Here is a 12,495-nt window from a genome sequence, read left to right as displayed (position 1 = left end):
AGTCATGGAGCAGAGAATGGAGAATTATGCTGATAAAAGTTGGGTGGGGAAATTTGGGAGGAGACTCGACTACAGCATCAAAGCTGGTATTGGCTGGTTGGCTGGAATAACTGTTTCTGTGCAGTCTCCTATGTAATAAAGGGAACATGCATGCACAGTAATTGCGATCTGCCTCATTAAATGTTCAAAATCCATACTCAGACTACAAATTCAAGTGCAAAGATCTGCAGGTTAGGTGGATTGACCACGCTCAATCGTCGCTTAGTGTCCAAAGGTAGGCGGGGTTATGTGGATAGGGCGGGTGCGTGAGCCTAGCTAGGGTGCTCTTTTGGTGGGTCGGCGCAGACTCGATGGGCCAAATGGCCTCCTTCTGCATTGTCCGGATTTTATGATTCTATGAAAAATCTTTCTATCAAATCTTTACAATTCAAATTCATGGTAGCATTACAGCCTATGGTGAAATAACCAGATCCATTCTGCTATCTATTTGGGAGATAACTGCTTTTTCTCTTTTGCAGGAGGATTTTGAATATTATTAATTGTATTTGACACTTTTGGTGGTTTCAGTAACCAAACTATACACATCCAATAGAATTTGGTGAGAAGATATTCTAGGACTTCAATGACAGTGATCACGCTTCCACCACAGAATAGACCAAGTTGACCCCCAATGTCTCCTGTGAAAAGCAGATAGAAATAATGTAATCAATAACAATAAACTAAATTACCTATAAATAGTAAATAATTTTAATTTATTTTATCCTATTAACTTGACAACTCCTTAAGGTATTTCTGTGTTATATCACAGTTATTTCAGATGTTTGTTAATTGAACATTCTTCCAATAAACTAAATTGATTAATTTAGCTGAAGGCCTCAAATTTTATAACTTAGCATCATTAAACTTAACCTATTAAATCACTTGAATTCTCTGCCAGGATTACCTGGTTTGATGCTGAATGCTTGAATACAGATACAGCTCAAATTTTGAGGTAGCAAAAATGTGGGGAGGGGGGATGAGAATTGCGGGGAGGAGCTCAGCATAAACAAAGTGAAGAAAACAGAGTGACATCACAGGAAAGCCATGTTCACTGACTGGTTAGTAACTGCTGATTTCAATTACCTATTCTTATTTGCTCTCAGAGAGAAGATAAAAAGTAGAAATATTTTACAGATTAAAAAGCTAAAAAAGTCAGAAATTAAACTAAACAAAAATTAAGAAGTAATTAATAAAATAGGGATGCAGGGCAAGGTAATGTGTTGTTCCTACATGTTGTGGGTGAACATCTGCTCAAGGAACTTCGGCTTAGAGTTGATGAGCTGCAGTCTGAGCCTCAGACACGCAACACATGGGGGAGGGGAAGAATTACCTGGATGCAGTGTTTCAAAAGGCAGTCAGACCCCTTAGATTAACTACTTGAATTCAGCCAATGGTCAGGGACAGGAGAGTGTGACTATGAGTGAGGCAAGTAGAGGGGTCCAGGAGGTAGGGTTGCAGGAGCCTCAGCCCTTACCCTTGTCCAACAGGTTTGAGATTCTTGCTCCCTGTTTGGACCAGATTGGGGCCTGTAGGGAGGATGAGCAAACTAACGATAGCACCTTGGTACAGGGAGCCATTCAAGTGGGGGGAGAGAAGGGAAATGTAGTTGTAATTAGGGATAGTATTATTGGGAGCATAGATACTTTTCTCTGAGACTAGGATCGAGAGTCCCGAAGGTTGTGTTGCCTACCTGATGCCTGGGTTATGGGTACCTCATCTGGGCTGCAATGGAACTTGGAGTGGGGGAGGTAAAGATCCAGTTCTTGTGGTCCACGTAGACAGCAACGGTAGGTATAAGAAGGAAAGAGGTATTGCTGAGGGAATATGAGCAGCTAGGGGCTAAATTAAAAAGCAAAACCAAAACGCTAATAATCTCCGGATTACTACCTGAGCCACAAACTAATTGGCATGGGGTCAATGAGATTAAAGAGGTGAATGCGTGGCTGGTGTGGGAGAAATGGGTTAAAATGTATGGGACATTGGCACCAGTACTGGGGAAGGAAGAAACACTTTCCAATGGGATAGTCTTCACCTGAATCGTGCTGGGACCAGAGTCCTGGCTAATTGCATAACTAGGGCTGTAGATAGGACTTTAAACTAAATTCTTGATGGATCGGGGGGTCTATAGCAGGTGGCATGTGTGGGGACTGCAGGGAAGTGAAGAGGTTCCTGGTGGGTGCCAGGGGTTTCTGAGGAACAAGCACAAAGATCAGATGTGGGGAAGGTGCCAGGTATCATCCAGTGATTTGAGGGGTGGGGGCAGTTTGGGAATTTGAGGGTTGGCATGCGGAACTGATGCCAGGAGGAAGGCGGTAACTTACCCTTGCAGCTCGTTGGAGGTTGTTTGTCTTTTTCCTACATTGGACGGCTGTCCACTTGGTCATGCTGCCCAAACTGACATTGTCTTCCAGCTGGCATTGCTGACCCTGCTGCTGGTTCTCCGACCCCCTCGGGGAAACAGGTTAGACTACCTCTCATCCACAGCATCGAGAAGCCTGGCCAGGTCGGCATCCCCAAAGTGAGGAGTAGGTCTGTGCGCTGCCATCCATGCTTGTGTGTTGACTGGGAATGAACCAGCTACCCCTTGTTAGCGGCCTGCTACTGAGGCACAAGTCGGGCGAATCAGGGGATGAATGTCGAGAATCCCGTGGGGGCTCATTTTTGGCACTAAATGCAGTTGAATATGGGCCGCGATCTCGCCAACATGGCCGTCGTGAAACGCCCTGCCAAACTCTTCCCAAACCAGAAATTTGTCCATTGAATCACTTAGTGCGAATGTTTCCTCTTTTGTGGCAATCTCAAATGAGATGTCATAGTTTTCGGATAAGGAGTAGCAGATTTAAAACAGAGATGAAAAGAAATTACTTCTATCAAAGGGTCATAAATCTGTGAAATTCACTATCCGAGAGTGCGGTGGATGCCGGAAAATGAGGAAATTTAGGGAAGAGATAGGCAGATTTTTAATTAGTATTGGGTTGAAGGGTTATGGAGAATGGGCAGGAAGGAGGAGTTGAGGCTGAGATGAGATCAGTCATAATCGTATTGAATGGTGGAGCAGGCGCAAGGGGCTGAATTGCTTAATCCTGCTCCTAGTTCTGATTATGTTCTTATGCTCTCCTTGACTAGAAGAAGGCTAAGAGGTGTTTTGATAGAGATGTTCAAAATCATGTGGGGGGTTGCTGGACAAAGTAAATCGGGGAAAACTGTTTCTGCTGGTAAAAAGACGAAGATTGAAAGGGCACAGGTTCAATGTGATTTGTAAAAGAAGCAAATGTGCTGTGAGAAATAACTACTTCACACAAGGTGTGGAATCCTCTGCCTGGACCAGATTCAATCGAGACATTCAAGAGGGCTTTTGATGATTATTTGAATAGGAACTGTGTGCAGGGATATGGGGAAAAGGCAGGAGAATGGCCCTGGGTCATAATGGGGGGCCGGTGCAGACATGACTGGCCGAATGACCTACTTCTGCACCACAGCAATTCTGTGATAAACGGAGTTACGATGCAGATCAACCGCAATCTATTTAATTGGCAGATTTGTGTCAAGCAATTGAATAGTGTGCTCCTGCTCCAATGTTCCCATGAAAGATTAATTTAGATTGTTACATGTTCATCTGATTACTTCTGTGGAGTACAGCTTTGCCATAAATTCTGGCAAGGAAAAGAGGTGCAGCGTTATATACAGGAGAGCATTTGATATTTTACTTTAATCATTAAATATTATTTCCCCATTGTGTGCTCAGAATGGAAACATGTTTGGAGGAGTAGTAGAGTGTAACTCACCAATAAGCGCAGTAACTGGCAGTGCCTTCTGCTGCTGGGTCATTTCATAGTTGAGATCCTTGTAAGCTATGTCAATGTAAACAAAGTTTTCCCTAGGGATGAAATAAATTATACTTTATTTACGCTCTACTATGTTGTAAAATGCAGTCAATATTTATTTATTTCTGTGCAACCTCCTGCAAATGTAGGGACTGCTCTTGTTTCATCATCCAATTTTAGCCAGCGAGCCACTTTCGATGACTCCTCTTCACTTTCCCACCCCATTGTCTCAGTTGTCTCCCAAGGATTTATCCTCATCCCATCTTATTTCTCATCAACAAGCTGCCCCTTGACAACATCATCAGAGCACAAAATTAGTTTTCAACTCACTGTCTTGAAATGATCAGATTGCGTATCTGACATCCGGTACTAGATAAACAGAAATGTTCTCCACTTAATATTGGAAAGATCTAAGTCATTGCCTTTGCACTTGCCACAACCTGTATTACTTAGCCACCGACTCCATTCTGCTCACTAGCAGAAGCCTGTGGCGAAATCGGATTGTGTACAATCTTGTGTTCTATATGACTTCAAGAAGAGCTTCGGACCACATAATGAATCACAGAATCATAGTTACAGCACAAAAGGAGACCATTTGACCCATCTGGTGGAACATTCTCCTCGCGCCATAAGTTCTGTAGCAGGATGAGAAAGCGGGAGTAATTCACCCCATAGAATGGGGCAGGCATTTATGCGCGATCATGCACTCCAAACCTAATTAAGTATGCATGGGTGAGTTCCATGACAAGTCTCACGGTGAGGCGGGCAGGAAGTCGCATGTCCCACCATCGTGTTCGGGCCTCATATTTAAAAGGCTCCGGTCCAGGCCTTGGTTATTGAGAAGAAGGAAAGGATGAGTCGGAGAAGGCTGCAAGCCATGGCTCCTGCTTTAGTCCCAGATCCTTGGAGCATCTGCTGGTGGTAGTTCTTTTTCCCCAGGGATGGCCTCAAGAGGCCATCCCAACTGATCACTGTGGCCTGGGTAAGTGAACTTTCTACCTTTCCAACCCAGTTCACTACCTAAGGGCTAACCACATGAGCCCTTGTCAGGCAGGTCCATCCTCCTGGGAGGATAGAGGTTTGCAATTGCAGGTTGGCTTCCATTCACCTGCACACTCCTTGGAGGCATCCTCCTCAACCCTTCTCCCCTCTTCCCTAACTCTGCCCAGAGCCGATAGTAAATGGCTCAGAATTAACAGCAGCTCTATACCCGGCTGGGGTCTCATTGTCATGAGGACCCTCTGGGCCAACCCTGCTGTTGTGTGACCTTCACCAAATTGTGAGGAATAGCAAATGCAAAAACTCTCCACTCAATTGTCACTCCGCTGGAAGTTACAAGCCATTAGTTGTCAACATTCCTCCCGGTAAAATGAATCACTTTACACTTCTCTGCATTAAATTTCATCTGCTACTTGTCTCCCCAACATGTTAAATCCTTTTGGAGTTCCACATTACCACTTTCACAATGCACAATAGTTTGAAGTTCAGCATCATCAGCAAATTTTATAACTGTGTCCAGCAAGCCAATGTCCAGATAATTAATATTCATTAGGAAGAGCAGGAAGTTGTGACAGGATCCCTGGGGAACTCCTCTATAAACCATCATCCAGTCCAAAAAAATAACTGTTCCACCACTATTCTTTGTTTCCAGTCACTCTGCCAATTTCATATCCATGTGCTGCTGTCCCTTTTATCCCACGAGCTCCAACATTGCTCGTAAATGACTGGCCTATACTTGCAGAACTGCCTCCACAACCCTTTCAGGCAGTGAGTTCCAGACACCCACCACCCTCCGGGTGAAAAGGTTTTCCCTCACATCTCCTATAAACCTCCTGCTTCTGACCTTAAATCTGTGCCCCCTGATCATTGATCGCTCCACCAAGGGGAATAGCTTATTCCTGTCTACTCTATCTATGCCCCTCATAATTTTATACATCTCAATTATGTTTCCCCTCAGTCTTCTCTGCTCCAAGGAAAACAACCCAAGTCTACCCAATCTTTCTTCATAATTAAAGCCCAGGCAACATCCTGGTAAATCTCCTCTGCATCCTTTCCAGTGCTATCACATCCCTCCTATAATGAGGATTCCAGAACAGCACACAATACTCTGGCTGTGGCCCAACCAAAGTTTATACAGTTCCAGCATAATCTCCCTGCTCTTAAATTCTATGCCTTGGCTAATAAAAGCAAGTATACCATATGCCTTCTTAACCACTATATCCACCTGCCCTGCTAAATTAAGGGATCAGTGTACATGAACACCAAGGTCCTTCTGATCCTTGGTGCTTCCCAAGGTCCTGCCATTCAACATGTATTCTCTTGCCCAAATGCATGACTTCACAGTTATCCTTATCTGGATTGAATTCCATTTTCCATTGATCAGTCCATCTGACCAGCCCATCTATATCCTCCTGGAATCTACAGCAATCCTCCTCGCTATTTACCACCCCATCAATTTTTGTATAATTTGCAAACTTACTGATCAACCCTCCTACATTCATGTCTGAATCATTTATATAAACCACAAACAGCAAGGGGCCCAACGTTGATTCCTGCAGGACCCCAGTGAACACAGGTTTCCAGTCAGAAAAACACGCTCGGCCATCACCCTCTGCTTCTTGCCACTCAGCCAATTCTGGATCCAATTCGCACAATTTCCTTCGATCCCATGGGCTCTTACTTTGGCCATAAGTTTCTCATGTGGGACCTTATCAAAATCCTCGCTGATGTCCAAGTAGACTACTTCAAATGCATTGTCCTCATCTAGACAGCTGGTCACCTCTTCAAAAAATTCAATCATGTTGGGCAGACATGACGTAATGGTCATTTCCACACCGGCGCATGCGCGTGGTGGCCGTTTCCGCAGTGGCACATGCGCGTGGTGGCCATTTCCACACCGGCGCCGCGCAACATGGATTAGCGACACAGCAGGCCTGTGCGGAAGAAGATAGCCTCCCCCCCAGATCGTGCGTGCCCGCCGATTGGTAGCACCCGGTCGCGGGCCTGGCCGTCGTGGAGGCCCCCCCCCCGGAGTCTGATCCCCCGCCCCCCTACCAGTACGGCCACGGCGGCCGGGTGTCCGAGCTCCAGCCGGATGGTACCATATGTGAATCACGCCGGCGGGAACTCGACCAATCGACCGTGGAGAATGGCCTTGGGGGCCTCTTTCAACGACCCCCGACCGGCGCCGCGTCAACCGCGCGCGCGCGACTGGTGCCGATTCTCCAGTCGGCAGAGAATCGCTGCCTTGTGTCGGAGCGGTATGGCAGGAATTTTCGTCATAAACGGGATTCTTCGACCCATCACGGGCTCGGAGAAGAATCCCAGCCCGTATATCTGGACTTCCGGAAGACATTTCGTAAGGTGCCACATAGAAGGTTAATTCACAAGGTGAGATCACATGGGTTTAGGGGTAACGTATTAGCTTGGATAGAAGACGGGCTGATGGACAGGAAACAGAGGGTCGGGATAAATGGGTCTTTTTCTGGATGGCAAGATGTAAAGGGGTGCCACAGGGTTCAGTCGTTGAGCCCAGCTATTTACAATCTATATTAATGACTTGGATTCAAGGACAGAAGGTTCTATAGCCAAATTCGCAGATGACACAAAAATAGGTGGAACAATAAGTTGCAATAAGGAAATAAGAAACTTACAAATGGATATAGATAGATTAGGAGAGTGGGCCAAAATAAGGCAGATGGGGTTTAACGTGGATAAGTGTGAGGTCATGCATTTTGGTCAAAAAATGAAAAGGCAACTTATTATCTAAATGGGGAGAGACTTCGGGGTGCTCCGATACAGAGGGATCTGGGTGTCCTCATGCATGAGTCACGGAAAACTAATTTGCAGGTACAGCAGGTAATGAGGAAAGCAAATGGAATGCTGGCATTTATAGCAAAAAGAATTGAGTATAAAGGTAAGGAGGTGTTGTTGCATCTATACAAGGCATTGGTGAGACTGCACCTGGAGTATTGTGCACAGTTTTTGTCCCCTTAATTGGAGGCAGTTCAAAGGAGGTTCACTAGAATTGGCCACGCTTAATTGCCCCTCAATTGGAAAAAAAAATTGGGTACTCTAAATTTCATTTAAAAAAAGATCTGTTCAATGGTGGGTGGTTGGCAGGATAACCTTATGACGCCAGATCATGGCCTTCAGTTAAGTACATGCTGATCTGATAATGGGATTGTCATGTGACATGTGATTGTTTGATTTAGTTGATAACATTTCTGTGCCAAAGCTTTTCAGTAGAGCGAGCTCACAACACCTGAGAGCGAGCCTGTCCAGGCGAGGATACACCCAACATGGAAGTCCTGGCACCTTTTGAGGAACAAGTGCTGGCCCTGATGGAGCCTGACACATCCAGGATATGTATAGCAGTGAGATTGGAGGGGTGCATGGTTCTGGTGAGATGTCAAAGGTACTGTCTGGCTGATAACAGGATATGGCTAGTGTTGGTTTAAAGGAGTTAGGAAATATGCAATGTGATTCCGGAGTGGAGTTCACACATTGGAACTACAGCAATCTTCATGATCAGAAGGTTCATATCATCGTGTAAGGTTTATTAGGACAGTACGTTTCCCTCCTGCCTGCGACTGGCTTTGTGGTGGATGAGGCCAGAAAATCTGGGGAGACAAGAAGTCGAATTCCCACCAGAGGGAAAACAGTTTGGAATGTTTCCCTTACCACTTCCATGCTAGATTGATGGAGGGTTGGGTTTCCCCCTGATCTATTTCGGGAACGCCATTTGTATGCCATGAATACTCATTACAAATGCTTCTCTCCGGAATCACAAAGTCCCTCCCCATCTAGCAGGAAATTAGACCAGTTTGAAAATACGTAGCACGCAGCTGTCTGTACTCAATTTGCTCATGACTCCGGGATGATGCAGCATTAGAAGCTGACCTGCAGCAGCGCCACTCCAGGTGCTCATCAATGAATCACCGAACCATGGAAACGTTACGGTGCAGTAAGGGGCCATTCAGTCTATCATGAATGCGCCAGTCAAAAAGAGAAAAAAGAAACTCGCCCCTCAATTTAATCTCACTGTCCAGAACATGGTCCATAGCCTTGCAGTTTACAGCTCTTTACATCCAGATCCAGTTACTTTTTAAATGAGTTGAGCATTTCTGCCTTAACCATCAACTTAGGCAGTGAATTCCAGATGCCCTTCACCATCTGGCTGAACAAGTTTTCCCCTTTAACCCTTTCACCTTAAATCTATGCCCTGTGATAATTGACCCTTCGGCGAGGGAAACATGTCTTTCCTGTCTACCCTATTAGGCCCTTCATATTTTTGTACACCTCAACTGGGTCACCTCTTAGCCTCCTCTGTTCAAAGGAAAACAACCCTAGTCTATCCAATCTCTCCTCATAGCTGCAATTTTCAAACCCTGGCAACATTCTTGTAAATCTCCTCTGCATTCTCTCCAGAGCAATTATGTCCTTCCTGTAATGTGGTGGCCAGAACTGTACAGAATCCAGCTGTGACCTAACCAGCGTTTTATACAGTTCCATCATTACATCTCTGCTTTTGTATTCAATACCTCGCCCAATAAAGGAAATCATTCCATATGATTTCTTTACAACCTTGTCCACTTGTCCTGCCACCGTCAAGGACCTGTGGACATGCACTTCAAGGTCTCTCACTTCCTCAACCCCTCTCAATATCTTTCTGTTTATTGAGTATTCCCTTGCTTTGATTGATTCCCCAAATGCATTACCTCATACTTTTCCATACTGATTTCCATTTGACACTCCTCCTGTCATTGAGCCAACCATTGATATAATTCTGCAGTCGACAGCTACCATCTTCGCTATCAACTACTTAGATATGGAAATTTCCTAATTATGCCAACCAGATTCAAGTCCAGATCATTAATATCTACAACAAACAGCAAGACTGAGTCCTGTGGAACACCATCGGAAATCGTTTCTCATTTGCAAAAACATCCATCGATCTTTGTTTCGTGTTGCTGAGCCAATTTTGAATCAAACCTGCCACCTTCCCCTGTATCTCATGAGATCTCACTTTTCTGACCAGTCGGCCATGTGGGATCTTGTCAAATGCCTTACTGAAATCCATGCATATAACACCCACTGCACAACCCTCTTTGTTACTTCTTCAGAAAATACCATTAAGTTAGTAAGACACGATCATCCCATAACAAAACCATGCAGACTATCCCTGATCAATCCGTGACTTGCGAAGTGACAGTTTATCCTGTATTTAGAATTGTTTCCAATACTTTTCCCACCACCGAAGTCAGGCTGACAGGCCGGTAGTTTTCTGGCCCATCCCTCGCACCTTTTTAAAATAATGGTGCAAGATTCGCAGATCTCCAGTCCTCTGGCACCTCACTTGTATCTAGGGAGTACTGGAAAATGATCCTCACCTGTCATTGCATCTCCAGCATGTGTGAGATAGTCGTTTCCAGAGGCTCATCATCAGACCTAGATTCAGCACGTGCTTGGTGTCCGAGTACGGGAAACCTGAGTTAGAGTGAGCTGAAGGTTGACTTACATTGGTGGACTGGATGGGATCATTCATCGTCCTCCTACACTGGATGGTGTTTCCTGGTTAGGTGCCCAATACGCTACTCCCCCCCCCCCCCCCCCCCTTGCAATCATTTTCTAGGCCAGCGAGGTGAAGTAGGTGGGCTTTCTGGAACCAGCTCTGGGTTAGAGGGCATCCTGATACTAACGGGTTACATTGATGAGAGCCTCCGGAAGTCACGACTATTCCTCGGGGAAGCTTTCTTCTTCGACGCAGCCATGTGGGATGTCTCCTTCACTAAACTGGGCTGGAGAGAGTGAATGTGTGTGTTCGGGTGGTGTTTAAGTATGTCGCCAGGACCTTCAACCCCATGAGGTGAAGGTGAGGCAGACAAATCAGTTGCCGCTCTGTCATATGATTTGGAGAGTTACTCGCCTATGCATAATTGGCTTCCGAACGCGATTTTCCACCATGTTGAACCCCAGCAGTAAACATGTTGTGGAACGTTCCGCAACATGACACTTATTTTCAGAAATGGAAAATCCCGCCCATAGTCTGTGGAGTTCATTCATGCATATCAGGCCATGAAAAGGGTTATGTGAATTGTGTGATAAGGGTGATGCTTCAAGTAACCTGATTCCCAATTACCCCCTTACTAATCTCTGTTATGGGAAAAGCCTCTTCAGGGCAGGCTGCAGCAGATGCCATGCAGTAACCTTCCTCCGCTTCCAAGGAGGAAGACTCGGAGAGTGCAGTGTCACATCATCTCTCTGCACCCAGCACTACTGCAGATACTGGCTCTTCAGCAAGGTTCAGCATCTCTGTTGGGGGTAATGTGCACACTGTTGCGGGCACTTCACAGTTGCACATGCTGCTGCCAGGCTGTGTTAGAGCAGGCCTCAGGCAGTCGGATGAATGCTCGCGGTTATCCGGAGACGGATTCCAAGTCAGCTGATGAACCTCTGGGGTCGTCCGTACGTCGGCAGATGCTGCATGTTCAGCATGAGCTCAGTGAAGATTTGGTGGGTATACCAGAGGATTAACATGCTCCAGGGTGGAATGTGGAGTGCTGTGATCACCAACTCTTCAGACACAAAATCTTCCTCAATGGGCAGACTGGCAACTGACCTGGAGGGGCACAGTGAGTGCATTACAGATGCAATCGCCTGGATGCACTCTGACCTGCACACCATCTCCCTGGCTCTGAGCTTAGTGACACAGACCCCGGGCGACAGGGGAACTGGGAGCTTAGTCGCATACCCAATTGCTGGAACCTCACCGGTTGGAAGAGAGGATCAATGTGTCCTAGTGGTGGCGAGTGAACAGCAGCTGACTCCATCTGGAAGTTCCTCTGGAGGTACTTCTGATGGGGGCAGCATCTCTTCTGTCCATTGACACAGGCCTCAACCATTGCCGCGGCAACTGAAGATTTGCATGCATTTCAGCAAGAATCTCCTGGACTGTCGGGCCACTCAACACCACAGCCATACAGAGGACCCCCAGCAAAGCCATTCAGGGCAAAGTAGGTGGCAGATCAGCCGCCTTTCTCCAGTGTAGCTGCACTCATTAATGTCTTTATAAATATCCACATTAGTCACGAATAGGGGCACATGGCTGACTTTTACTTCAATGATGTTGGCATGCCTTGTGGGTAAACAACATTCCCTTATGCTTATGTTATTATTGTGCGTCTGATGTCTGAAGGTTGAGGTAGGAAATAAAAGGTTAAGGGAGAGCAGGAGGAATCATATAAGTGTGTGGATTGATGGATAAGGTTTGGATGTAAGGGCTTCAGGACTCTTTCATTGCAACTGGGAGATGGAAGGAAGATATTTAACTAAACCAGTTATTGGCCTTGAATGCCTGAGTGGTCTCCTGCACTGAGTCTCACTAAGTTGCAGTAGTTGGATCACTGCGTGTATACCCTTGGGGCATCAGGAGTTCCTTTGTGGTTCAATGAGAGTTTCCAGGTTCCTCCTGACCATTGGAGGCTGGCGTTGTTCTGTCTCCTTCCTGAGAACACAAAGCATCCTGAGCCTCCCTATGATCCCTTATTCCTCTCACACTTCTCCTCACCTTCCTCATGAGAGGATGCGTCTCCAACAGGGGCCACATCTCCATCTGTCTTCAAGAGTTTAC

General features: G+C 45.9%; 1 protein-coding gene across 1 annotated transcript in view; it reads right to left on the bottom strand.

Moving 5' to 3' along the window:
• Positions 1-344: 344 nt before the first annotated feature.
• Positions 345-12,495, bottom strand: part of LOC140409383 (acid-sensing ion channel 5-like) — an 88,238-nt gene continuing 76,087 nt past the window's right edge. Inside the window, exons 11-12 of the mRNA XM_072497831.1 lie at positions 3,825-3,916; positions 345-677 (exon numbers count right to left, since the gene is read on the bottom strand). Of these exons, the coding sequence (XP_072353932.1) occupies positions 484-677; positions 3,825-3,916 (286 nt within the window). The 3' untranslated portion in view covers positions 345-483. The remainder of the gene's footprint in view (positions 678-3,824; positions 3,917-12,495) is intronic.

The sequence above is a fragment of the Scyliorhinus torazame genome, chromosome 3 (genome assembly GCF_047496885.1).
Source record: "Scyliorhinus torazame isolate Kashiwa2021f chromosome 3, sScyTor2.1, whole genome shotgun sequence".
In the NCBI taxonomy this organism is placed as follows: Eukaryota; Metazoa; Chordata; class Chondrichthyes; order Carcharhiniformes; family Scyliorhinidae; genus Scyliorhinus; species Scyliorhinus torazame.
This window is presented reverse-complemented; position numbering and strand designations above follow the sequence as displayed.